This window comes from Bos mutus, chromosome X, assembly GCF_027580195.1.
Source record: "Bos mutus isolate GX-2022 chromosome X, NWIPB_WYAK_1.1, whole genome shotgun sequence".
NCBI classification, from domain to species: domain Eukaryota; kingdom Metazoa; phylum Chordata; class Mammalia; order Artiodactyla; family Bovidae; genus Bos; species Bos mutus.
In genome coordinates this window covers 28,417,632-28,445,318 of record NC_091646.1, presented here as the reverse complement: position 1 = coordinate 28,445,318, position 27,687 = coordinate 28,417,632, and the positions used below count along the sequence as shown (strand labels likewise).

The 27,687-nt window shown below is 45.0% G+C and overlaps 1 protein-coding gene across 8 annotated transcripts in view; it reads right to left on the bottom strand.

Annotated features, from left to right (window-relative positions):
- SEPTIN6 (septin 6) overlaps positions 1 to 27,687 on the bottom strand; it is a 161,630-nt gene that overhangs the window by 17,756 nt on the left and 116,187 nt on the right. For all 8 annotated transcript variants that reach the window (XM_070366409.1, XM_070366411.1, XM_070366410.1 and 5 more), the window contains 3 exons: positions 12,116 to 12,302; positions 9,183 to 9,344; positions 67 to 163 (listed from right to left, as the gene is read on the bottom strand). In XM_070366409.1, the coding sequence (XP_070222510.1) occupies positions 67 to 163; positions 9,183 to 9,344; positions 12,116 to 12,302 (446 nt within the window). The remainder of the gene's footprint in view (positions 1 to 66; positions 164 to 9,182; positions 9,345 to 12,115; positions 12,303 to 27,687) is intronic.

Sequence of the window (27,687 nt, the reverse complement as noted above, 5' to 3'; positions counted from 1 at the left end):
GGACAAGCAAAGGGACAGATAGAAGGGGACTGCTGAGTGTAGCCCCTCTCCGGGAGATTCACTCACCTTGCACAGTGCCCCAGGGGTACTGCCGAGCTTTCATCATCTTGTTACCTATCTTTAGTTCTTCTGTGCTGCCAATGACAGCAAATGGCAGGTGGGCCTGCAACAGGAGGCAGACAAAAGCTGAGAATTCTGGGTAAAGGCACTGAGTGACCCCAGTCCCGCTGCTGCTCATCGCGAGGGCCTCGGCACCCCCGCCGCAGTGTCCCTCACTGCCGCCACCATCAGGAGGCATTTCATAAGCTCCCAGGCTGTGTAGGGAGAAGAGGCCTACTCCAAGCTTTGCATGTTCAGAAATTCACAATAGAAGGTAACCAGGATATGGCCGAGTGCGTAGGGAACAAAGACAGAAAATAAGCAGAATAATAAGCAGATACACAGATTAGCCAGCTATTCAGTCTTCATGGTTGCTGAGGCGAAGCGCCTTCAGAAGGCAGGTGAGTGGGACACAGAGGGCTATGTGTGGAGAGAGAGTAAAGGAGAATGGAGGGGGCTGGAACCACTGCTCCCTTTCCCCAGAGTATGAGAGCCCAAAGAATAGACACGCACGGAAACCACACTGCTGACTGAGGTGGACGCACCTGGTCTCATACTATCCTGGAGCAAGAGCTTGTCCTGAACTCTCGAGCCTAGAAGTCAAGTCCCCACGTGCCCATCACTGAGCTGAGTTCTGTTTTAGGGGCTTTAAAGGGAAACAAAGGGAGTAGAAAATTCACTCCCTTACCCTCTGGGAGCTTACGATCTGGTTAGCGAAGACTGAATTCCATACCTGAAATCACAGAAGACAGAATATGCCCAAGGGCTCAAGTGTACAGTCTGGCACCCCGCACACAGTAGGTGCTTAATAAATACTCCTTGAATAGCCATGGGAATAGCAGGGGAAAGAAAAGTACAAATGGGGTGTATGGCTTGGTGCTTGAGATAGAGAGGGATAATAAGGCACAAGGCCCAGCTGATGAGGCTGCTTTCATGCATCAGAGAAGAGGCAGGCGCCCCCAATCATACTGTGAGGCCTGGGACACGCTCACAATGCTCCATTCCACGTGAAGTGCTGAGTCACCACTGGCCAAATGGAACCACTGATTAAATACTGTTTACAAGCCAGGTAGAGCTTTACTCAGAAGGGCTTTACAGAGAAGCAAAAAGTCCACTGAAACAAGCTTTCTTAGCCTGCTTGGACAAACAGGCCTTGATCTCAGATATTTTGACCCACTTGATAGTCAACAAAAGAGTCTGAAATGCAGTACTTAGATGCAATCTCAAAAACAACAGAATGATCTCTGTTCGTTTCCAAGGCAAACCATTCAATATCACAGTAATCCAAGTCTATGCCCCAACCAGTAACGCTGAAGAAGCTGAAGTGGAATGGTTCTATTCTATGAAGACCTACAAGACCTTCTAGAACTAACACCCCCAAAAGATGTCCTTTTCATTATAGGGGACTGGAATGCAAAAAGTAGGAAGTCAAGAAACACCTGGAGTAACAGGCAAATTTGGCCTTGGAGTATGGAATGAAGCAGGGCAAAGGCTAATAGAGTTCTGCCAAGAGAACACACTGGTCATAGTGAACACCCTCTTCCAACAACACAAGAGAAGACCCTACACATGGACATCACCAGATAGTCAATGCAAAAATCAGATTGATTATATTCTTTGCAGCCAAAGGTGGAGAAGCTCTACACAGTCAGCAAAAACAAGACTGGGAGCTGACTGTGGCTCAGATCATGACCTCCTTATTGCCAAATTCAGACTTAAATTGAAGAAAGAAGGGAAAACCACTAGACCATTCAGGTATGACCTAAATCAAATCCCTTATGACTATACAGTAGAAGTGAGAAATAGATTTAAGGGACTAGATCTGATAGACACGGTGCCTGATGAACTATGGACGGAGGTTGGTGACACTGTACAGGAGACAGGGAGCAAGACCATCCCCAAGAAAAAGAAATGCAAAAATTGCTGTGAAAAGCAGAGAAGCAAAAAGCGAAGGAGAAAAGGAAAGATATATCCATTTGAATGCAGAGTTCCAAAGAATAGCAAGGAGAGATAAGAAAGCCTTCCTCAGTGATCAATGCAAAGAAATAGAGGAAAACAATAGAATGGGAAAGACTAGAGATCTCTTCAAGAAATTAGATACACCAAGGGAACATTTCATGCAAAGATGGGCTCAATAAAGGACACAAATGGTATCGACCTAACAGAAGCAGAAGATATTAAGAAGAGGTGGCAAGAATACACAGAAGAACTGTACAAAAAAGAGCTTCACGACCCAGATAATCACAATGGTGTGATCACTCACACTCACCTAGAGCCAGACATCCTGGAATGTGAAGTCAAGTGGGCCTTAGGAAGCATCACCACAAACAAAGCTAGTGGAGGTGATGGAATTCCAGTCGAGCTACTTCAAATCCTGAAAGATGATGCTGTGAAAGTGCTGCACTCAATATGCCAGCAAATTTGGAAAACTCAGCAGTGGCCACAGGACTGGAAAGGGTCAGTTTTCATTCTGATCTCAAAGAAAGGCAATGCCAAAGAATGCCCAAACTACCGCACAATTGCACTCATCTCATACACTAGTAAAGTAACGCTCAAAATTCTCCAAGCCAGGTTTCAACAATACGTGAACCGTGAACTTCCAGATGTTCAAGCTCGTTTTAGAAAAGGCAGAGGAACCAAAGATCAAATTGCCAATATCTGCTGGATTGTCAAAAAAGCAAGAGAGTTCCAGAAAAACATCTATTTCTGCTTTACTGCCTATGCCAAAGCCTTTGACTGTGTGGATCACAATAAACTGGAAAATTCTGAAAGAGATGGGAATACCAGAACACCCAACTTGCCTCTTGAGAAACCTGTATGCAGGCCAGGAAGCAACAATTAGAACTGGACATGAAACAACAGACTGGTTCCAAATAGGAAAAGGAGTACGTCAAGGCTGTATATTGTCACCCTGCTTATTTAACTTATATGCAGAGTACATCATGAGAAACGCTGGGCTGGAGGAAGCACAAGCTGGAATCAAGACTGCCAGGAGAAATATCAATAACCTCAGATATGCAGATGACACCACCCTTATGGCAGAAAGTGAAGAACTAAAGAGCCTCTTGATGAAAGTGAGTGAGGAGAGTGAAAAAGTTGGCTTAAAGCTCAACATTCAGAAAACTAAGATCATGGCATCTGGTCCCATCACTTCATGGCAAATAGACTGGGAAATAGTGGCTGACTTAATTTTTTTGGTCTCCAAAATCACTGCAGATGGTGAAATTAAAAGATGCTTACTCCATGGTAGGAAAGTTATGACCAACCCAGACAGCACATTAAAAAGCAGAGACATTACTTTGTCCACAAAGGTCCATCTAGTCAAGGCTATGGTTTTTCCAATGGTCATGTATGGATGTGAGAGTTGGACTATAAAGAAAGCTGAGCGCTGAAGAATTGATGCTTTTGAACTGTGGTGTTGGAGAAGACTCTTGAGAGTCCCTTGGACTGCAAGGGGTTCCAACCAGTCCTAAAGGAGATCAGTCCTGGGTGTTCATTGGAAGGACTGATGTTGAAGCTGAAACTGCAATACTTTGGGCCACCTGATGTGAAGAGCTGACTCTTTTGAAAAGACCCTGATGCTGGGAAAGACTGAGGGCAGAGGAGAAGGGGATGACAAAGGATGAGATGATTGGATGGCATCACCGACTCAATGGACATGAGTTTGGGTAAACTCTGGGAGTTGGTGATGGACAGGGAGGCCTGGCGTGCTGCAGTTCATGGGGTCGCAAAGAGTCAGACATGACTGAGCGACTGAACTGACTGACTGACTGAGGTCCCTGTGTATGAGTGTTAAGTCAGCTGAATTCGTTCGATGAGGCTTTAAGAGAGAGCGATCTGCCTGTTCTCTCATGAGGTGTCTAATAAGGTTAAGAATGGGAAGATAATCTCCAGCAAGGGGCTGGAGTTCATGGGGTCACAAAGAGTCGGACATGACTGAGCAACTGAACTCAACTGAACTGAACTGACGTCCTGCTGTGTGCCAGGCATTAAGAAGAATACAACATTGAAAAAGCTCAGAGCCTAGCCCGGCAGAGCTAGGAGTGGAATACATGTCTCTCTGATTTCAAAGCCCACCCCTGCTGGTCTGCCACTCCCTTTGGGGGTTCGAGCAGCAGATCAGGGGAGCACTCTAAATCCAGGGGTTTAGAGTGAACAGGTGAACTGGCCAGGCAAGGCCAAATTGTAAGAGGCAGTTTAAATCTGACCTCACAGTCAATACTTCCTTTCTGTTCTCCTCTAGCCCTGAACGCCAAGAATGTTCTTCAGAGTGGAAGAACACAGGTGTCAATTGGGAGCTCAGCTCCAGCACATCTGCTAAACCACTCCCCCAACCCCGCTGAGGTGCTGGGCCTTCACCCACTCTCAGTTGCTCTCCGATGATTATCTCAGGTCTTGCCACATCCCACTGCTATGACTCTCCACAAATAAGGGACAGAGGAAAGAGGGAAAGACAAGGCTATGGATATGCAAAGTGGGCAAGGGGTGGAGGTGGGAAATGTTTTGTCAGTTCTAATAGGGCCATGGAGGGAGGCGTGAAATCCTGGAAACCCTGCCTAAAGGCCGAAGCATCTCTGATCTCAGCCAGCCAGCTTTCAAGGTCAGAAGGGGCGGGGGTTCAATTGGGCACAATTCATCCCCCCTCAGAGACCCAAGACATGCCGGCAGCCTCCAATTAACCCGCAAACACTTTCCAGGAAAAGGCTGCCCCACCTGCAGAAACCTCAAAGCTTCAGTCACTCGAAGGGGCAGCCATGACAGAGGGCTAGACCAGGGGACTGGTGGTGGAGCATTCCCACACATCCTGGGCTCTCAGCTGAAAGTGATGCAGGAGGAGGGTATGTGAAGTGGGAAGTACTTCTCTGGGCTTAAGAGCAAAAGAAGAAAAAAAAATCCAGAAGAGAATAAAGGCATTAAAAAAAAAATGTCAGTATTCCCTTGGGTGTGTTATTTTTATCTCCAAAAGACATTTTCAGTTAGCATGACAGGGTCACTTGCTTCCCCCTCCTCTTTAAACTGCCGTCACTTTATCCCTCCCTGCTCTGAAACACACAGTCCCCGCCATGGCAGCTTCAGAGGGCTCCGAGACCTCCCCTGGCACACTCATTTCCAACTGGCATCAAAGTCTGTTCTGATAAGTTTCTGCAAGGATCTCGTTTCCGAGTGCTCCCAGGCAGATTTCATTTGATTCTACAACAGCCTTCCAGGGCAGTTATTATAAGCCCCACTCGTGATTTGGAAAACTGGCGTACAGACAATTGAAAGGACTTGCCCAGGTTCCTACTTCCCATGCCCAAATCTTCCCAAGGAGCAGTGAGGACACCACGCTATAGCTGCCAGCCTTTGCCACCACCCAGGGTGGCAGGTCAGTTCAGCTTTAACCATGAAGGGCAGGAAATCGTGGGGTCGGCTCTGGCCGCCTTGCTGCTGCTCTTGAGAGCCTGGTGGCTCTGACAACTAGAATAGAGTCAAGCAGAGCAGGGAGAAGGTAAACCCTCCAGTCCCCACCCCCTACCCTCCTGGGGCTGGCACTTTGTAGGTGTGGGCCCTGGGAGGAGACTTGAAAGACAGCACTGCTGCTGAAACATGGATGGGTTCCTATGGGGATTCCATGTAATTCTCACTCACCCGAGACCTCAGATGCCCCTGTCTCAGAAAACTCCAACAAGGGATAGTCCCAAGCCTCCTCTTGGGAGTCTGTTCCCACACTCACTATCTTTTTTTTTAGAGTGAAAGAAGGCTTATCCAGGGAGGAAATACATTCCGTAGACAGAGTGGGGGCTATCTTGGAAGGCAAGAGAGGCCCAGGGTTATGGGGTTGTAGACAAAGTGATAGGTAAGAAGTGGATTTATTCAGAGAGAGACACACTCCACAAAGCGTGGGCCATCGCAGAGGATGAGTGCCCAGGCTCACTATCTTTATGGCCTCATATGTCCCTTAAATTCCTCTTGGTCCATTTAAAAGTGTTTGATGAGTCAACCAGCCTGAACTATTCTATTCTGTTTCTAAGACACCCATTCTATTAGGGAGGTTAGATGACCATCCCCCTTAGCCCAGTGAAACACATTGTCAGGACCACTGATTCCTCATCTGATAAGATCTAGAGTGGGCATAGCTTCCTCCCAGGAGGACAGTATTTCCCAGTTGTGGGGCTAGTTACACTGGCCTTCATTCTAGCCTCCTACTGACCACCGAGCAAGAGAACTGTCGTTTACCATCTGAGCCATCAGGAAGCCCGAGAGCATTGACTGATCCTCCCAAGTTCACCCTTGGTGGTGACTCACACACAAATATTGCCAACTGTGGAAATGGCACTGCTGCCTCGGGGTGGGGGGAGACAGGCTTGTACCTATGGGTCTCCCTGTGACCCTTCTGGCCACCCATATGCTCTCACTGGGCCCAAATGCCTTTGTGGGGGCCAAATCCAAGAGCTCACAGGCAGCCAGCTGACTGAGCCAAGTCGAGTAACTGGGCCTATGCCCTGCTCCCTGGCCGTGGTTTGAACCATTCAAAGAACATTAAATTTGAACAACATAGCAAATTTTGGGCTTCCCGGGTGGTGCTAGTGGTAAAGAACTTGCCTGCCAATGCAGGAGACATAAGAGATGTGGGTTCAATTCCTGGGTTGGAAAGATCCCCTGGTGGAGGGTATGGCAACCCATTCCAGTATTCTTGCCAGGAAAATCCTATGGACAGAGGAGCCTGGCAGGCTACAGTCCAAAGGGTTGCAAAGAGTTGGACACAACTGAAGCGACTTACCACAGCACACCAGAGCAAATTTTAGCACTGAAGTCTGCCACCTTGAGAGCTATCAGAGTATAGGTGGAAAGTGGCATACAGCAAGACCTCTCCCCCTCTCTTTTGAGCACTCTGAGTTGAAATAAGTGTTTTCAGAGCCACCCAGGAGCCAAGAGGGAGGCTAGACCTCTTGACTCTCATTTCCTGCCGTGAAAATCCCGAGTGGGGAACTAAGGGATGACTGAGCAGCCTTCTCCACTTGAGCAAGAGGCTTCTTCCAGGCTGAGACTGTGGGGCTGGGGTCAAATCCAGAATTGAGAGGCCAGCATCCATTTCTCCTACCACCCAACCCTGGCTCTCTGACGATGCTGCTTCACAGGCTACAACTTGTCTGGAAGGCCCAGTGTGACACAGTTGCTCCAGGGATAGTCAGGCTAAGCAATTCTCTGTACGTATTTCATAGCACCTACTCCCCCCGCCTTCCCCCATCACAACAAAAGTAATACACAGTTTTCACATGCACGCCCCCTCCCTTGCACATGCCCACTTCAGGCATGCTAGCTGTAAGCCACCCCTGTCTTGAGCTATCTGTCACATACAAAAAAGCCTGGGGGAACGCAAGAGAATGAGTGCTGAGGGATGTTGCAGGGATAACCCCGGATCCACTCAAATAAGGTTTTTCAAAGTGAAGCATTGGCACACTGGGACTATTTATTGTAAAAAAAAAAAAAAAAAAAACCCCAAATCCCTTCACAGGTGAAGCAGCGTAGTTGAAGACTACTGCTTCATAGCACGGGAAGTTTCCCACCTTGAGGCCAAGGCTGCCCGGGCTTCAAGCAAGGGCCCAGAGGTAAGCTGAAAGCAGAGCCCAAAATGATGGTCACTCCTGACCCACCACATAGTCAGAGGTTGTTCTGTGTGACACCCTGAGATTGCTGAGGACTCTTCAACCGTATCCATATCCATCCTCAGCCAAGCAAACCACCAGCCTGAAAGCTGCCTAGTGACTCAGGGAATCCATGTTCGGAAGGGATCCATGGGGCCCGATGTTCTGAGGTGAGTAAGAGTTTCCAGACCTCAGTGTGGTGACACCAGATGACGCTTCTCTCTAGGCTCCAGTTTTCTGGAGATAAGGTGCCCCTTCGGGTTTTCTTATCCTAGCAGAACCTAATTTTCATCAAAATGTCCTGGCAGCTGGAGACGATATGCAGTAACCTTATTTTTTTTTTATTTAGTTTTTCAATATTCAGGCCCAGTCAGAGAGGCCACAACTCCACCTCCCATGATCCACACAGTTCTATCCTCCGGCCAGGTTTGTCAAAGATAACCAAGGGCCTCTCATCACAAACGTATCTCTGGTGCGCTGATGGGCAAAAAGGCAGGCAAGACAGTGATTTGCTGCCCCACTAGCTTAATTTGTTGGCTGATTCATAGGAGGTGGTAGCTTATGCGTAATGATGACTTAGGGGGTGGTGGCAGCAGGAAAGTTTTCTAAAAATGGCTTTTATTATAAGGCTTTCCTGCATTTGGCTATATTCAGGCATTATGTCATTAGGAAAAAACTGATGACTCTCAATAGAGAAAAAGAAATCTGTTCCAAAGCAGAGGCTTTCTGCAAGCTATTAGCTGTCTCTTTGAAATCACAACATTGAAGATTTCACAGCAACAGCATCAACACATTGTAAAGAAGCATGAGGAGCCATTTGACTCCCTGCCTCCTTCATTACTCATTCCTCTAGGAGGGGAAATGGGGGAGTGAGAGGAAACATGGCAAGTGGTTGGTTGTTTTTTTCATTTTTTCCCTTCGACTCATTCACACTTAATAAAGCAAAACATAATCATGAAGTTTAAAAATAACATTTCTCTAGTCACCAGAAAAATTGGAGACTACATATCATTTTTCCTCCCGGGGGCAGAGGGCTTGATTATCTGAGTCTCCAAAGCCAGCCAACTTTCTCACACTTGCCTTCTTTTGCTGCATCAACTGTCAAGACATTTTTCTGGTCTGAGACAAAGACTGTTTGCCTTTCTGGCAGTCCCACAGGGGCTGCCTGGCCTAGATGAGACAGGAGTCAAAGAGGAGGGTAGGAGAGGTCAGAATCCCCTGGTCGAACCGATTCCTGGGGTCAACCATTCCCTCCTTCAGTCTCTGGCTATTTATCTCTACATGTCTGAGGAGGGAGGAGCTGTTTGCCTCTAAATTCTTTCTCACAAATACCTGAGACTCAGATAATCGAGTTGATTACACTAAGATGGATGGTGAGGTCTGACTGCTATTTGGCAAAATAATAATCCTAAAGAGCAAATGGCCAGAAAATTGAAGCCCTGTGTGAAGCCCACTCACGTTCATGGTTCCGTTGATCTCTGCCACGGACTCATCATCTGTAGGGAATTGGTAGATCTGGACTCCGTTGTTGACAAGCTCGCTGGTGATTTTGATTTTGAACTTGGTTAGCTCACTCTTAGAAATGGCATCTGATTTGGCAATGATGGGGATGATGTTCACCTAGAGAAGGGAAGAGCAAAGGGGCATCATTACTGGAAATCTGCAGCTCAGAGTAGGTGACCTAGGACTTCTACCAGCTGCCAGAGGGAGCAGTTCAACCCAATAGCCCAGGCCTGGCCACCTCCATAGCCAAACAGCAGTATAATAAATGACGATGAGTGCTTTCTGTTTGCCGGGCACTGAACAATAAGTGCTTTACATGGATTAACACAATTAACCCTGGCAGAAAACCCTCCCAGAAGGTATTAGTACCACTATTTTACCAAGGACAAACTGAGGCAGAGAGAGGCGAAGTAGCTTGTCCAAGGCCACAGAGCACACACATACTGGAACTGGGATTCAGATCCAAGTTGAACCTCATTTTTCAGTCTGTAGTCTTAACCTACCAGCTCAGATCCAAATCGATGAGCTGCGTGATATCTTAATATCAAGGTCATTGCTTTGGTGATTTTGAAGCAGAAGGATGACAATTGGGAATCTGAGGTGGACAGGGGGGGAAGAGGCCACTCCTTTCCAATAGTCAACTGTCCCAACCCATCTTGTGGGGGCTAGCCCTAAGCCAGGTGAAAGAGACCCATGTGGGAAGTGAGGCAGGGCAGGGCTCCATGAAGATGCATATACGGCCCTCTTTCTGGAGCCAACACTAAGGAACCAGCCCACTGACGTGAAGACCACCCTCTGTTACTGATTTGATCTGTGCTGTGCTTAGTCGATCAGTTGTGTACAACTCTTTGTGACCCTATGGACTGTAGCCCGCCAGGCTCCTCTGCCCATGTGGCTTCTCCAGGGAAGAATACTAGAGTGGGTTGCCATGCCCTCCTCCGGGGGATCTTCCCAACCCAGGGATTAAACCCAGGTCTCCAGCATTGCAGGAGGATTCTTTACTGTCTGAGCCACCAGGGAAGTCCAAGAATACTGGAATGGATAACCTATTCCTTTTCCAGAGGATCTTTCTGACCTAGGAATCGAACTGGGGTCTCTTGCATTGCAGGAGGATTCTTTACCAGCTGAGCTATCAGGGGAGCCCAATTTGATCTGAGACTTAGCCAAAAAGAGCCTCACTGTCAGAGTCTCCTGATTAATTTCTGTGTAAAGAAAGCAGAAGCAGATGCCCAATTTTGTACAGATGTAGGAGGAAGGCCTGATGCTGCCCTGAAGTTCAATCTACCTGAACCTTAATCCTTGAAATTCCTCCGAGAAGGGACAAGGCTTTTACTGCTGGAAGGTCAAGCAACTGGAAAGGGATGTGCCTGAGTGAGACAGAGCAGAGCCAAGCTCAAGTTCACACAACAAACACAGCTGGTCCTGCCAGCACACTCCAATGGGCTGGTGTGGATGGTGCTTGGGCCCTGAAAACAGCTCAAGACTTGAAATTTTCCCCTTCTTTGCTCTTTGCCTTTGGAGAGCCTCTCCAGGCTGACGCCGCAGCTTTAGGAGTTGGTCAAAGAAAGACTGGACCTTGGCGGCACCTCCCTTCAGGTCTTTGGGGCATGGAGGTTGAAGCCCTTGGCGAGGTAATGCAGCAGGCAGTCAATTCTTGTCTCTTTTCACCACTTCCCCCATCAGCATGCTGTAAACATAGGCTGAACTTTGCCTACCTAATAGCCCACCTAGCAGGCTGCCTACCACATGGCTCCGTGCTGCCTCATTCAAGACATGCAGGGCATGGTGACGTTTCCTGAGCAGCACGTTACTCGTGGGCGGAGAACTCATTGCTGTGAAAAATGACAAATTGCTCCTCTTTTGATGACAGCTGAAACTGAGTGATTATAGTGAAGGTGCTACTAAACAACCACATTTAAAGATTTCTTTTTTTTTTTTTGTAAAATAAATTCCCTGGAGTTAGAGAGAGCTTGGTCTGCATCCCAGATCCATTACAAGTTGTCTTGAGCAAGCTATTTGACTGTGCCTCAGTTTCCTCATGTGTAAAATGTGAATAATAATAATACTTACCACACAGGATTATTGGATGAATGAAATAAAAACAATGCATATAAAGGACTCATCACAGTGCCAGGTACATATGAGATGTTAAGGGAGGAAATGGACTAGTAATGAGACTTTTTAAAGAACCCCATGGTCAATTATCTTGCACAACTAATAATCCTTTAACATGAAGAATCATTGTCTAATTTATATCTGATGTGGGACTTGCATTTTTCCGTTTATCTTAAAGCGGGATGTGCCTGAATCCCACAGCCATCTTCCTTGGGTGTGGAGGCAATGTAACCTGGCACCACAGAGCCGAGTTCAAATCTAGGCTTTGCCAGGAGCTGGCTCTATGACAATGGGTGTCTCCAAACCTCTTAGAGCCTCAGTTTTCTCTTCTATAAAATAAGAGTAATGATGGTGTTTGCTTTACTGGGTTGTTGTGAGGATTCAATGAGACACTCCACAAGGCACTTTTACAGTGGTGACATATAATAAAGGTTTAACAAATGTTAGCTGCTATGATAAAATTATTATTGATAATAAGAATAATAACTTTTGAAGTCAGCCATCTGTCCTGCATCCACCTTTATTCCCAAGAGGGATCAGGGCAGAAAACAGCTCAGTGCACACTCATGCCCAGTGCTGGGAAAACATCACAAAGCATACGACTCAGGCGCTGGAGCAATTAACACCATCTTTATGGAGGGACAGGGAGTGAAGCGGAGGATGCCAATGCCACAGAACCTCTGCCGGACTCTGGCATCAGTGTGGCACAGGAGATCACCAGGAGAGGTCCAGCAGGCCCCACCTCCCACCCACCCTCGCCTCTGCCTCCTTACCTTACTGTCCAGCTTCTTCATTGTCACTAGGTCCAGAGACTTCAAGGAATGACCCGTGGGGGCGATGAAGTACAAGCAGGCGTGGATGCGAGAGTCATGGTAGGTGTGCAGTACCCTGCGGATCTTCAGCTCCTCCTGCAGGTAGGCCTCAAACTGGGCATCGATGAATTCCACGATGGGCTTGTAGCTACAGGGGAGAGTGGGGAAATGGCCAGACCCCTTCAGACACCTGGATTTTGTTAGGTTTCAAAGCTCTTTTTGAAGTGCAAAATACCCTCGGTAATCTGACTCCTCCCACCTGACTGGATTTCAGTGGGCCTCTACTCCCGTCAGACTAGCCACCTATTTCATCCCCACATGAGCCACCTGTGTGTTCATCAGTGTGCTTTCTCTCTGGAATGAGCACTTCTCTCTTCTCATCCCAATCTTGCCCTCCCAGGCCTCAGGACTCGGATGAATGCCCATCTCCTCCAAAATTCCCCAGTGATGCCAGAAAGCCCTTCTGGGCCTCGCGAGTGTGACAAAGAATTATGCTATTGGATGGTTTACTGATGCTTCACAAGGATTAGTGTCCCCTCAAACAGACTGTGTCCTTGTGAAGGGCAGGGACAGTGAAGGGCCCTTCTCTGCCTCATGGGTTCCAGATGCAGTGTGGAGCCCCCTGGCAGCATCTGTGGATGAGCGGATGGTACCCCAGGCTGGGCTCATGTCTTTGCTTCCTCTGTCTCCCCTGCATCAGCTAATACTCGAGCTGGGTACCCAGGGGTGGTCGGGATGTCTCCTTGACCCACTGCTGGGGAATCTTCCAGAATGCACTGGGTTCTTCTCAATCTTTCTGGGTTTGAGGCTCCCCTAAAATATTTTTCTGTTCTCATTTCCTCTAAGGTCATGATTTTTTTTTTTCTGTGGCCACAGGTCATGCGGGGTCTTAGTTCCCTCACCAGGGACTGAAGCCTCGCCCCCTGCATTAAAGTGCAGAGTCTTAACCACTGGACCGCCAGGGAAGTCCCTAAGGTTGTAACTTTGAAAATTTGAAACTTTGAAAATTTGGTAGAGTCTTACACACACAACCTCAACACGTGTGCACACCTCCCCACCCCCAAGCTCACTGAGTTCCCAGGCACAGAGCTCCTGTGTGGCTCCAAGTCTTGCTAAAGAGTCTTAGCCAAGAGTCAGTCCTCTGTTCCTCTCTGTCCTGGGAAGCTTCTTTCTTCTCTATGGCCCCTACAGCCTCTTTCTGCTCTAACTAGGTCAGCTTAGCCTCCGCCCTGCCTCTGTTCTCATCTCCCTGTCTGTCCGCTGCCTCTCCATCCGGGGCTTCCTCCCTTCAAGCAAGAAGAAGTTTGCTATCTGGCCCAGGGCAGTGGTCCCTAACCATTTTGGCATCAGGGACCGGTTTCATGGAAGACAGTTTTTCCAAGAATGGGGCTGGAGAAGCAGGGGGGCAGGGATGGTTTCAGGATGATTCAAGCGCATTACATTGATTGTACATTTTATTTCTATTAATATTATTATTACATCAGCTCCACCCCAGATCATCTGGCATTAGAATCTGGGAGGTTGGGGACCCCTGCCAGATGGGGAGTCTGCAGACACCACTGCGGGAAGGGAATGTGATGGAAGGAGGAGCTGGGCTCAGCCAGTGCCTCTCAGCTGCAGCAGCCCCCTACCTGAGCCTTTTTGAAAGATTCCCCTAGTAGAGAAGAGAAAAGAGCTTTTTAAAAAAGAAATCACAGAATTCTAGATTCTGAGAGCTACATACAGAGAGAGCCAGGTGCACGGTACCTCTGGAGCTCCAGAGAAAAATCTAAAAATACAGTCCTTTCTTTCTTCCTTTGATCCCTGTGAGCCAAACACTATTCTGAAGGGTAATATCATCAAAGGATCACTTGGTTGCAGGGATCCTTAGAAGGTTCCTGAAGAATTAGTGGGGTTGGGGGGGAATACATCTCTTAGGTTTGTTTAATTAATTTTTGGGTGACTGGCTCATTTGAATGATCTAAAGACAGCACGCCTATATTTTTTCCTCCATTATATAACTTTTTTACTTTATTTTTTGCTCTACAGAAGGGACCCAAGGAGGACACAAAGCAATGCATTTTTAGCTTTTTACCCCCTGCATCTCTAGTGACACACTGGGTCTTTCTGCTAACGCCTCTGGCCCTTAGGGTTTCTGAAGAGAGGCATCGTCAGAGCAGCCAATCCACCCACAGGATCTGGTTCAGTCTAATCCTAAATGGATGACTCATCTTTGTCTTATTCTTTTTTACCCTTTTTCTGACATTTTGATTTTTTAATTTAGTTTTATTGAGACCTAAGTGACATATAGCACTGTATAAGTTTAAGGTATACAGCATAATGATTTGATTTACATACATCATGAAGTGGTTATCACAATAACTCTAGTAAACATCTATCGTCTCACATATGTACAAAATTACAGAAATACAAACAAAATTTCCATTTTGATGAGAATTCAGGATTTACTCTCTTAACTTTCATATATAACATACAGCCATGTTAATTACATTGATCATGCTATAAATTACATCCTTTGTATTTATTTACCTTAGAACTAGAGTCTTATTCATCTTTTTATCCTCAGTGTCCCACATGGTAGCTGGAATATAGTAAGGGTCCCACTCCCGCTCCCAATGGCTCATCTTCCCTCAATGGCCATCTCTCCCATCCCACTCGGTCATGCTCACTGGACTCCAGTCCCTGGTAAACAAAATCTCTTACTCCCATAAGCAACCGTGTCACAAAAATGCTTCCTTCTTAAAAAAAAAAAAAAAAAAAAACTGCTTCCTTCTGAGGGACACCTGGCTCCCCTTCAAAGATTTTGCTTCCTTCATATCCTTATCAACTGGAAATCTCTACATCCCTCATACCCCAAGGCAGCTTTTTTCCAGTCCATTTTCCCTGGCTTACTATGATCTGCTAGAAAACCCAGCTCCAATATATTCTATCCCTCTTTCTCACAACTGTTTATCTTTTACTTTTCAGGGTAGAAATTCCTTTTTATCTTTTGGCCATGCCACATGGCATGTGGGATCTTATTCCCTGACTAGGGATCAAACCCATGTTCCCTGCAATGGGAGCTGGGAGTCTTCACCACTGGGCCACCAGGGAAGTCCCTTCAGGGTACCTTAGCCTGGGGTCCACAAACCTTGAAGAGGTCTATGGATAGAATCCATAGGATCCATGAACTTCGACAGGAAAAAACACATCTTTTTCTCTAAGCTGTACCTGAAGTTTAGAGTTTCTTCAGGTACAAAAGTAGGTAATGGAAAGGAAACCATAAACAAGACGAAAAGACAAACCCTCAGAATAGGAGAAAATAATTGCAAACAACCCAATCAAAAAACGGGCAGATGACCTAAACAGACATTTCTCCAAAGAAGACATACAAATGGCCAATAAACACATGAAAAAATGCTTAATACCGCTCATTCTTAGAGACATGCAAATCAAAACTATAATGAGTTATCACCTCAAACCAGTCAGAATCATCAAGAAATCTACAAACAATAAATGCTGGAGAGGATGTGGAGAGAAGGGAACCTTCTTGCACAGTTGGTGGCAATGTAAATTGATATAGCCATTATGGAGAACAGTATGGAGATTTCTTAAAAAAGAAATGGAACTGTCATATGGCCCAGCACTCCCACTACTGGGCATATACCCTGAGAAAACCATAATTCAAAAGACACGTGTACCCCAGTGTTCACTGCAGGACTATTTATGGTAGCTACGATATGGAAGCAACCTAGATGTCCAGAGACAGATGAGTGGATAAAGAAGCTGTGATACATATACACACAATAGAATATTACTCAGCCATGAAAAGGAACAAACTTGAGTCAGTTCTACTGAGGTGGATGAACCTAGAGCCTGTTATACAGAGTGAAGTAATTCAGAAAATGAAAAACAAATGTCATATATTAATGCATATGTATGGGATCTAGAAAAAATGGCACTGATGAACCTATTTGCAGGGCTGGAATAGAGACGCAGACACAGAGAATGGGCTTGTGGACACAGCAGGGGAAGGGGAGGGTGGGAGAAATTCAAAGAGTAGCATTGAAACATATATGTTACCATGTGTAACACAGATAACTAGTGGGAAGTGGCTGTATGATGCAGGGAGTTCATTCCAGAGCTCTGTGACAACCTAGAGGGGTAGGAGCGAGTGAGGGTGGGAGGGAGGCTCAAGAGGGAGGGGACATATGTATACTTATGGCTGATTCATGCTGCTATATGGTAGAAACCAATACAACATTGTAAATCAATTATCTTCCAATTAAAAATTTTTAAAAAAAACCACACTGAGATATCACTTCATACCTATTAGTATGGCTACTATCAAGAAGACAAGAGAAAAAAGAAAAGAAGACAATTTTTGTCCATTGATCTGTTGTTCAATATTTGGATTGTTTCCATGTCTTGGCTGTTGTGAATGGTGCTACAATGGACACAGGAGTGCAGATATCTCTGAATATCCTGTTTTCATTTCTTTTGCAATATGTGCTCAGAGGCAGGACTGCTGGATCATATGGTAGTTCTATTTTTTATTTTTAAAATTGTTTTCCATGATGGCTGAGCCACCAGCGGTGCACAGATATTCCTTTTTCTTTACCTTTGCTAACACTTGATTTCTCTTTTTGGAAACAATATAAGGTGTCTATCCACAGATGAATGGATAAAAAAGATGTGTCCAGTAAAGTAATTATACTCCAATAAAAAAATAAAAGTCATTCCAGCAAAAAACAAAGTAGGTAACAGTTTACAGTAACTTCAGCAGTGCCTGTGATTTCATAACCAATAGAAATTACCAATATTTTTCATTTCCTATTACAATTGTTGCAAATATCTCAAAATAGCATTTATAATCATGACCTCTAAATTATAATAGTTATTAGACCTGCATATAGCTATTGTTATTTCAGAGATTAGTAGAGAAGGACACAGATTACTATATCACAATTTTAAAGTATTTTGGTAACTGTATTTTTTTGGTGGGCTTCCCTAGTAGCTCAGCTGGTAAAGAATCCACCTGCAATGCAGGAGACCCTGGTTTGATCCCTGGGTCAGGAAGATGCCCTGGAGAAGGGATAGGCAACCCATTCCAGTATTCTTCAGCTTCCCTGGTGGCTCAGCTGGTAAAGAATCCGCCTGCAATGCGGGAGACCTGGGTTTGATCCCTGGGTTGGGAAGATCCCTTGGATAAGGGATAGGCTACCCACTCCAGTATTCTGGACTGGAGAATTCCATGGACTGTAGAGTTGATATATTTTAGGCAAGTTATTCTGAGCCCAGAAGCCTCACTGGTTTAAGGGGCCAATAGCACAAACAAGCCCAGTCTAGACACTATTTCTTATTCATTTCAGATGGTGATATGTATTATGAAGACAATAAAATAGGACAATGGGATGAAAAGTGACTGAGAGCTCAGCTACTTTACATACAGTGATCAGGGAAGGCTTCTCTGAGGATGTGGCGCTTGAGCTTCAAGGATGCAAATGACAGTCATAAGAGAAAATGGGAGAAGAGCATTCCAAGCAGAAGGAAAAACAAATGCAATGGTCTTGAGGCAGAAACAAGCTTGACAAATCTGAGCAAGAGAATTAGGGAATGAGGAAGAGCAATATACTGTTCACAACTGCCAAAGGTGGAAACAACTCAAAAGTCCATCAACTGATAAAATGTGGAATATCATACAATGGAATATTACTCAGCCATGAGTAATATTACTTTTCAGCCACGAAAAGGAAGAAAATTCAGATACATGCTGCCACATGGATGAACCTTGAAAACATTATGCTAAGTGAAAGAAGCTAATCACAAAAGGACAAATAGTATATGATTTCACTTCTCTGAAGTACTGCTGCTGCTGTTACTCGCTCAGTAGAGTCCAACTCCCTGCGACCCCATGGACCGCAGCCTGCCAGGCTCCTTTGACTATTCTACGAGGTACTAGAATAGTCAAATTCACAGAGACAGGAAAGAGAATAATAACTGGGAGCTGAGAGGAAAGGGTAATGGGAAGTTATTGTTTAATGAGTTTCCTTTGAGGATGATGAAAATGTTAGGGAACTAAACAGAGGTAGTGATTGCACAACACTGTGAATTTATTAGATGCCACTAAATTTGTTCACTTTAAAATACTTAATTTTATGTTATGTGACTTTCACTTCAAGAAATACAAAAATAATAAGAGATGAAGCAAGTGAGGTAATGGAGACAGATCACCTAAGGTCTTGTGGGTAAGGTTATAGTAAGGGTTTTTTTGTTTTTGTTTTTGTTTTTTTTTTTTTTACTGTGAATAGGGTCTTCTGTTCCATACTGCTTTCTAATTGGTTGTTGTCAGATAAGAAGTCTATGACTTTCTGCATATTTATTTTGAAATTAGCTACCTTGTCTTTAAGTTGATTATATTGGATTTTGTAAATAAAGATATTACAGAAAAGTAAGAGTTTTATCTTTCAATTGTTTTCTTTCTTGATAATGTTAGCCGTCCCTTATTGAAATACTGTCCTTTGGCTTCACTGCTACCATTAGCTCCTACCTCTATAAGAACTCTTCTTTCTCACTCACCTTAGCTTCAATTCTTGGCCTGTCTCTGAGGTTCCATCCTGGACCATCTTTTGTGGTCATTCTGCACATCACAGGCACGTTAGCCCTGGGTGCTCCTGTTCACTGTCATGGCCTCAGTTACCACTGGCTCCTATCACACTTCATAGACACCCAGAAGTCACCCCAGTCTCCCTCTCCCACATGCCAGCCCTCTGTGTAAACACAGCTATCAGAAGCTCCCCTGCTGGAAACCCAGAAGACCTGGTCACAGACATCATACTCAAACAGTACCATGTCAGGCATCAGAGCCAAGATATCACATGGTCAGGTCTCCTGGAACAGCGCTCAGAGTGACAACACCTCACTTACTCCATCCTTCCAATCACCTCTTTCCTCTATGCTCATCACTATTCTGCTCTCTCCTCGTGGACTCACTATCCCTCCAAACTATGTCCACTGTGCCCTCTGAAACTCCTGAACCATGGTGAACAAAACTGCCACTCAGAGTGTGGTCCCCAAACTGGCAGCACTAGCATCACTGGCAGGCTTGTTAGAAATGGAGACTCTCCAGTCTCCAACCCAGACCCACAGGATCAGAATCTATATCTTATTAAGAGCCACAGTGGCTCATATGCTACTTTAAAGTCTGAGAAGTAGCATATGCCACCTTCCTCTTCATAGCACCTGCCTATCTCTTCATGCTACTGGAAACCTAATTCTCTCCTGAGGATCCCACTGCCTAGCAGCCCCCTCCTGTGTAGGCTCCTCATTCTCCCACAACCTGTGTACGCTGGGCTCAGTGCAGTGGGCATCCAGGCAGACCCTGAGCACTTCTAGACCATTACTCCTCTGCCTCTGTGTAAAACAACACTCTCCATTTGAGACCTGTTTCATCCTCTTCCGGAGGCGCCTGACCCAGTCTTTCTTCCTGTTCCGGGTGACTGCAATGTGCTTGTGGACAAGCCATCAGCCTTCAGCCTCTTTCTTCCTTGATGGCCTCAACTTCCCCCACCTCCAGACCCTTCTACTTCAGCCACCTTCACACCAGACCATTCGCCAGGCCAGCCTCACCCAAGATAGCCTCTAACACTCCGCTCTCTAACCATTGCCACACATCTTTCCAACTCTCCTATGTCTCTATGCGCCTAAACTTGATCTTTCACCTCATAGAATCCTCTGGTACCTTGGTCTCTTCATTATCTTACAGGCTATCAGCCGCTCATGGCCTCATCTTCTTCTTGGCCTGGTCTGACCCCCTAATCAATGGCCCCAAACACTCTTTTATCAACTCCTCTCCCATTGCACCCTCCTTGCCTGGCTGAACTGCTGGACTGGATATATTTCAGTATCTTCCCTCTGCTCGTAGACCACTGCCGCTGAATTTGACTAGACGCAATCACAAAACGTGGGGTCTTGGCGCCCAAATTCCTGGCCTCCAACCTCACATACGCCTTTAAAACAATATGACATCCCTTTGCTTGGGCTCAATTGGCTCCTTCCCACTGCTTTCACTGACCAGGCCAAACTGTCCCCACTTTCCTCAAGCTCCAAAACTCATCTGTGACCCTTCCCTCTCACAGGACCGTGTCACCTGCCACTTTATCAGCACAATCCGGGTCACCAGGCTCATACTACCCCAACCTGCCTCACTCCCTCGCCTTCTCTGTGTCCTCTAGCCTCTGAGGACAAAGCATCCCTCATCCTGTTCAAGGTCCATCAGCCCCTGTGCACTTGATCTCATTCCTTTCAGGCTCTTTTGAGAACCTGCTATCTATCAGCTCCTCACCTCCTACTGATCACTCCCCCTCCCTGAAACCTATGAACAGGCTTATGTCTTCCCTCGTCTCAAAAAAAAAAAAAAAAAAAGATCTTCCCTCAGCCAGTCCTCCTCAACCACACATTTCTCTCCAACTACGGCCCTGTGTCTTCTCTTTCCTTACCAGTCAAGTCTCTCTTTTGCACCTACTACAGGGCCTGACATATAACAGGCGCCCCATAAATATTTAGTGCATGGATAGAGATGTTTTTTGAAAGGACAATCTACTCATTTATTTATTTTTACTTCCTCTTCATTCCTCAACACATTGTAGACTGGTTTCCACCCTCACCAGCATCCGAGTTAACACACTCAATGGATACTTTGGGGATTTTTGTTGTTGTTTGAAGTATAGTTGATTTACGTTGTGTTCGTTTCAGGTGTACAGCAAAATGAATCAGTTATGTGTATATATGTGTGCATGCGTGCTAAGTCACTTCAGTTGTGTCTGACTCTTTGCAACCCTATGGACTGTAGCCCGTCAGGCTCCTCTGTCCATGGGATTCTCCAGGTAAGAATACTGGAGTGGGTTGCCATTTCCTTCCCCAGAGGATCTTCCCTACCCAGGGATTGAACCCACGTCTCCTGCGCTTCCTGCATTGACAGGCAGGTTCTTTACCATTTAGCGCCACCTGGGAAGCCATATATAGATATATCTATAGATACAGATACCCTGATGCTGGGAGCGATTGCGGGCAGGAGGAGAAGGGGACGACAGAGGATGAGATGGCTGGATGGCATCACCGACTCGATGGACATGAGTTTGGGTAAACTCCAGGAGTTGGTGATGGACAGGGAGGCCTGGCATGCTGCGATTCATGGGGTTGCAAAGAGTTGGACACGACTGAGCGACTGAACTGACTGACTGACTGAGAGATACAGATATATCTTCTTTTTAAGATCATTTCCATTACAGGTTATAACAAGATATTGAATATGGTTTCCTGTGCTATACAGTAGGTCCTTGTTTATTTTATATAGTGTATATCTGTTAATCCCAAACTCCTAATTTATCCTTCTTTGATGACCATAAATTTGTTTTATATGTCTGTAAGTTGCATATTTTTAGCCTTTTAAATTTTATTTTATTTATTTATTTTGGCTGTGCAGGGTATTCATTGCTGTGTGGGCTCTTTTCTAGTTGTGGAGAACCGAGGGCTACTCTCTGGTTGCGGTGCTTGGGCTTTCTCATTGTGGTGGCTTCTCTTGTTGCAGAGCACAGGCTCAGCAGTTGTGGTGCACGGGCTTACTTGCCCCAAGGCATGTGAGATCTTCCCTGATCAGGGATCGAATGGTGTCTCCTCCATTGGCAGGCAGATTCTTTACCACTGAGTTACCAGGGAAGCCCCTACTTTACATTTTAAATCATGAAAAGTTAAGAGGTGTTTATTTTCCCCATCAATGTATATATTGATTCATCATTCATTCAACAAATGTGTATGCTGGCTACCTTGTACTCAACTTGCAAAACTTGAAAACTTAGCCCAGTCATTCCTGATCACCTCCTCTCCCCTTTCTGCATCCTCCAAACTATATACTCCCACCACCAGGCTTGACTGCCTGTTCCCACAGTTCTTCTCCACACATCTCTGTTACTGTACTTACCATATTATGTAGAATTTGTGCACATATATTTGCCCCTTCTACTAAACTGTGAGTTCCTTAATTACAGATTATGCCTTATTTCTTAGTATTCCTGGCCCTTCACACTGTACCTGGCACACAGTGGTGGTTTAGTCACTAAGTCATGTCCAACTATTGCAATCCCACGGACTGTAGCCCACCAGGCTCTTCTGTCCATGGGATTCTCCAAACAAAAATACTGGAATGAGTTGCCATCTCCTTCTCCAGGCATACAGTAGTCATTCAGAATTTTATAACCTGAACTAGGTCCCCCATGTCAACTGGTTACTATATCTTATGGATTCTTTCTCTTACATCAGCCTCTTCCTATCTATCCTTGAAGTTTCTGCTCCTGTTCAAGCCCTTTTCATCTCTTCCATCCTCATAAAACTTACCCATGACCTCCCTGCCTCCCTCTGGATTCTGCTTTATCTTTTTCCCAGCTCAGAAAAGCTTTTTAAAGGAGCAGTCTACACCCACTATATCTGCTTCCTTTGAAATTTTTTCAATTTTTTAAAAAATTTATTCATAATCATGCAAGCAATACGTGTACTTAATCTACTATTCTCAGAGGTAACTACTATTTTTAGTTTGATTATTCATACAGACTTTTTTCTATGTCTCTATAAACAGAGAGCGGAGAAGGCAATGGCACCCCACTCCAGTACTCTTGCCTGGAAAATCCCATGGATGGAGGAGCCTGGTAGGCTGCAGTCCATGGGGTCGCTGGGAGTCGGACACGACTGAGCGACTTCACTTTCACTTTTCACTCTCATGCTTTGGAGAAGGAAATGGCAACCCACTCCAGTGTTCTTGCCTGGAGAATCCCAGGGACGGGGGAGCCTGGTGGGCTGCAGTCTATGGGGTTGCACAGAGTCGGACACGACTGAAGCAACTTAGCAGCAGCAGCAGCAGCATAAACAGAAAGAGGGGCAGGGAGGAAAGGAGAGGGGGAGAAAGGGAGAAATGTTTGTTTTATTGGGAAGGGGTAGATTTATACAAATGGCATCATGATCTGTGTATCATTCTTCATCTTCTTGTTTTCACTTAGCGACCTGTTTATGTGAGTATGTATAGATTTAACTCGTTCTTTTACATGGCCAAGTACAGGTCCATGGTACGGCGGTTGGTATGGCGGTACTATAGCTCATTTCGTTGCCCTCTTGGTGGAAATTTAAACTGCTTAAATTTTTTTCTCATTCCATAACCAATGATACAGTGAACATCCTTTCTGTGGGCCTTTTACAAACATGTGCAATCATTTCTCTAGGCCATATATGTAAAGATGGACCTGCTGTATCATAAGATACTCACATTTCTTTTTTTTTTTTTTCATTTTTTATTTTGTTTGGAAACAAGAGTTCTTTTAGAGTGAAATGTTTTGATGGTTAAAGAGTAATTCATTTTGAGACTCAAAAACTTGATATCTACTGAATTTAAATTTTGTTTTTCCTGTTCTGGGTCTTCGTTGCTGCCTGGGCTTTTCTATAGTTGTGGAGAGAGGGGGTTACCCTCTAGTTGGGCTTCTCATTGCGGTGGCTTCTCTTGTTGCAGAGCGCAGGCTCTAGGGCATGTGGGCTTCAGTTGCAGCTCTCAGGCTCTAGAGCACAGGCTCAATAGTTGTGGCACACAGGCTTTGGTGCTCTGCGGCATGTGGGATCTTCCCGACCCAGGGATCAAACCTGTGTCTCCTGCATTGGCAGGCAGATTCTTTACCACTGAGCCACCAGGGAAGCCCTGATATCTATTGATATTGATGGTTGTATTAGTCAGGGCTCTCCAGAGAAACAAGATCGATAGGATGTATATTTATAAATAGAGAGAAATTTATTTTAAGGACTTAACTTATCACATTTAAAATTTTAATAGATACTGTCAAATTTACCCTTTACAAAATCTGTATCAATTTACACTCCCAGCAAGATGAATGAAATTAGCTGGTATTAATGGATGTTGTATTTTTATGTTTCATTTTTGCAAATCTGATAGATGAAAAAAATACTTCATTGTTTCATTTCACATTTCCCTGATCACTGAAGAAGCTGAATGACCATCATTTTATATATTGATGGTCCACTTACATTTCCCCTTCTGTCAACTACTTGTTTATCACTGAATTGCAGAAGCTCTTTTTACATTTTAGAAAAACACTTTGTCTGCTTTATGAAAAAGTGAAAGAGAAAGTCACTCAGTCATGTTCGACTCTTTGCAATGCCATGGACTATAGCCTGCCAGGCTCCTCTGACCATGGAATTCTCCAGGGCAGAATAGCGGAGTAAGTAGCTGTTCCCTTCTCCAGGGGCTCTTCCCAACCCAGGGATCGATGTCTGCTATATAGGTTCCAAGTATTTTCTCCCCATCTGTAGTTTGGTTTTGCTTTTGCTTATAATATCTTTCAGTAGACTATTGACTGAAAAAATGCACAACCTAAAAGCTGAGAATTATGTTTTATTTGGTGAATAAAACTGAGGACTTAAGCCTAGAAGACACCTTCTCAGCTCTAAGGGACTGCTCCGAAGAGGTAACAGAAGAGACAGATATCCAGCGGGTTTTGCAACAAAATCCAGATAGTCAGACCATCAAAAGACTACTGCTAGTTAAAGAAAACCAGACATCTCAAGTTAATGAGTGCAGTGCTTTTCTATGTATGGGAAGAGGCAAGAGTCTGGCGGGGCTCACTGAAATCATGCCTTTGATAGGCATCTTAACTGTCCAGGGCCAGTATTCTGCTTTTCTCCATCCATCCTGAGTCCGCCCAGAATGCACTATTGTGGGTGGCCTCAGTGGACGCTGCCTTGATGCAACATCCTTTGTTTATTGATAAGGCAGGTGACAATTTTCATCCACAAGACAAAGGTTTTGTTTTGCTTAATTTTTAACGAATTTAAATCTGTCAGTCTTCTCTGACTTCTGGACTTTGCATCACAACTAGAAAGGCCTTCTCTACCCTCCAAAGTTACAAAAATATTCTGTTTTTGCCTCGTATTTTTAGAAATTGTTTTTAATCCAACTGGAATCTATTTTGGGGACTGGTACTTGTGTGGGAGGGTCTCATCTTATTTTTTCCTGATGGATGACCTATTTCCCCAGCACATTTTCTTGAATAGTCCATTCTTTTCCTTGCTAATGACAAATGCTAAATTCTCACAGAAACAGGAATTTGATCTTGGACTCATTTTTCTGTTCAATCGCTCTTTCTGCTAGTCTGATGCCTGTACTTCCTTATCTCCTTAAGTGTATTTATTAATGACCTCCATTCATGTTGCCAAACCTAATGAAGATTTTTCCTTTTTTTTTTTTGGCCACACCAAACGGTTATGTGGGATCTTTAGTTCCCCGACCAAGGATGGAACTTGTTGCCTCTGCAGTGGAAGCTCAGCCTCTTAACCAGTGGACCACCAGGGAAGTCCCAATATTTTTCAGCTTTTATCTTCCTGGACACTATTTATCATATCCTCCCATATGCTACATGATACAACTCTCCCTTGATTCTTCTACCAATAAAAGTCATGATCATAATAATATCTTCTGTTCATTAGTTACCCTGTGCTGTTTAAGCATTTCTTACATGTGGAGTATGCCTCACCCATCACCCTCTAGGTAGATATTAGTTGTTTTTTTTTTTTTAAAGTCACACCATCCATGCTGATACCCTGACAACCCCTACGTGACTCCAGAATCAGCCAGGCCTCAGCTTGCCTGCCTGGAGATCCCAGTCACACAGCTTCGTGTCTCCAGGGCAGCTCGCAGGGTCCTGACTCCAACCCTAGATATTAGTATTATCATCATCTCCTCTTTACAGAAAACTGAGGCATGAAGAATTTAAGTGCCAGACTTCCCTGGTGGTCCAGTGGTTAAGAACCCATCTGCCAATGCAGGAGACATGGGTTTGATCCCTGGTCCAGGAAGATTCCATATGCCTGTAAGCTGCCAACTACTGAGCCTGTGCTCTGAAGCCCGTGCTCTGCAACAAGAGAAGCCACCGCGACTAGAGAGTAGACCCCACTCACTGCAACTAGAGAAAGCCTGAGCTCAGCAGAGCCAGCACTGCCAAAAATACTTACAAAAAAGAATGTGTGCCGAGTTGTCGTGTGAGCCCTGACAGTTGTAACTTGCATTTTTTTGTAACTCAAGTGCCTGATTTAAGCTTTGATTTCAGAGGCATCCACTTCAATAAGACATTACCTCAAGGACGGCTATCTCGAATAAACACATTGCCAGCCACAGAAAGATAAGGAACGAGCCTTCCCCACCCCCTCACCCCTCCACCACAGGCTTCTTTGTTTTAAAGATCTTGGTGAATTTCTATAATTGACCATTTGAGCCACTTGTTTTCTCTCTCACGTTTTAAATTCACCAATAAAGAGCAAGCCTGCAAAACTACAGGCCACCCAACCTCACCCACCCTTGATCCCAGGGAAATCAGAACCCCTGGCCCAGGTCCTCTCTCTCTTTCTCTATCCTTGACCCTCGACCTTGCTGTGTGGCCCCAGGTATGCCTTCTCCTTTCCAGGACCTGTGAGTAATAAACTCCTTTTCCCCTTCAAGTTCCCTGATGGTTATTACTGAGGGTATCTTGCAATCATAAGAACCACAACACTGGTTATGGATAGATAGGCTGAGACCTGAACAAAACACATCCCGTGCAACATCCCTGAATTAATAGGTAGCAGGATGGGGCCAAACCCAGCTCTGTCAGAGCCCAAAGCCTAGGTTCCTAAGCACACCCCGTTTTTCCAGCCTGTGCTCTGTCTCCCCCTCCAGTTCCTTTTGCTCCAGCGTCTTTCAAGTGGTAGCCTTCCCATTTCCATTTCCCGTGGATATATACTTAGGAGTGCTCTTGCTGGCTTTTATGACAAGCTTGTGTTTAACTTCTGAAGAGACTCCCACACTCTTTTCCGAAGTGTCATGAGGGTTCTGATTTCTCCACATCCTCACCCATACTTGTTGTTTTCTATTTTTTGGTTATAGCCATTCTAGTGGGTGTGAAGTGATAACTCGTTGTGGCTTTGATTTGCATTTCTTGAATGGCTAATGATGTTGAGCATCTTTTGATGTTTTTATGAATCATGCATGTATATCCTTTGGTGAAATGTGTATTCAGAACTTTTGCTCACTTGTTTAATTGGGTTGTTGTCTTATTTTGGAAAAGCAAGCTTTCTTAAAATACTCTGGTTACAAGTCCTTTATAAGACATATGATTTGCAAATGTTTTCTCCCTGTCTGTGACATGTCTTCTCAATTCCTTAATATTGTGAATCTTTTTAATATTAATGAAGTCCAGTTTATGGTTCTTTTTCTTAAAAAATAGTGGCTTTCCCCAGGCTCTAGCCTTAGTCCCTGCTCTTCTCAGTTTACCTCCGCATCCTGGTAAAGCAGGGCTTTCTGATGCTCTATTTTAGTGCAGCTGCACTGACCTATCTATCCCTTCGTGGCCTTGTCAGAATGGAGTGGGACTCACTCTACTCCTGTTCCCCAGCCCATTTCCCAGAGGCGTCTCATTTCTACTTATTCGAGTTTGTGTTATTCGATATAAGCATGTATCATACTTATAATT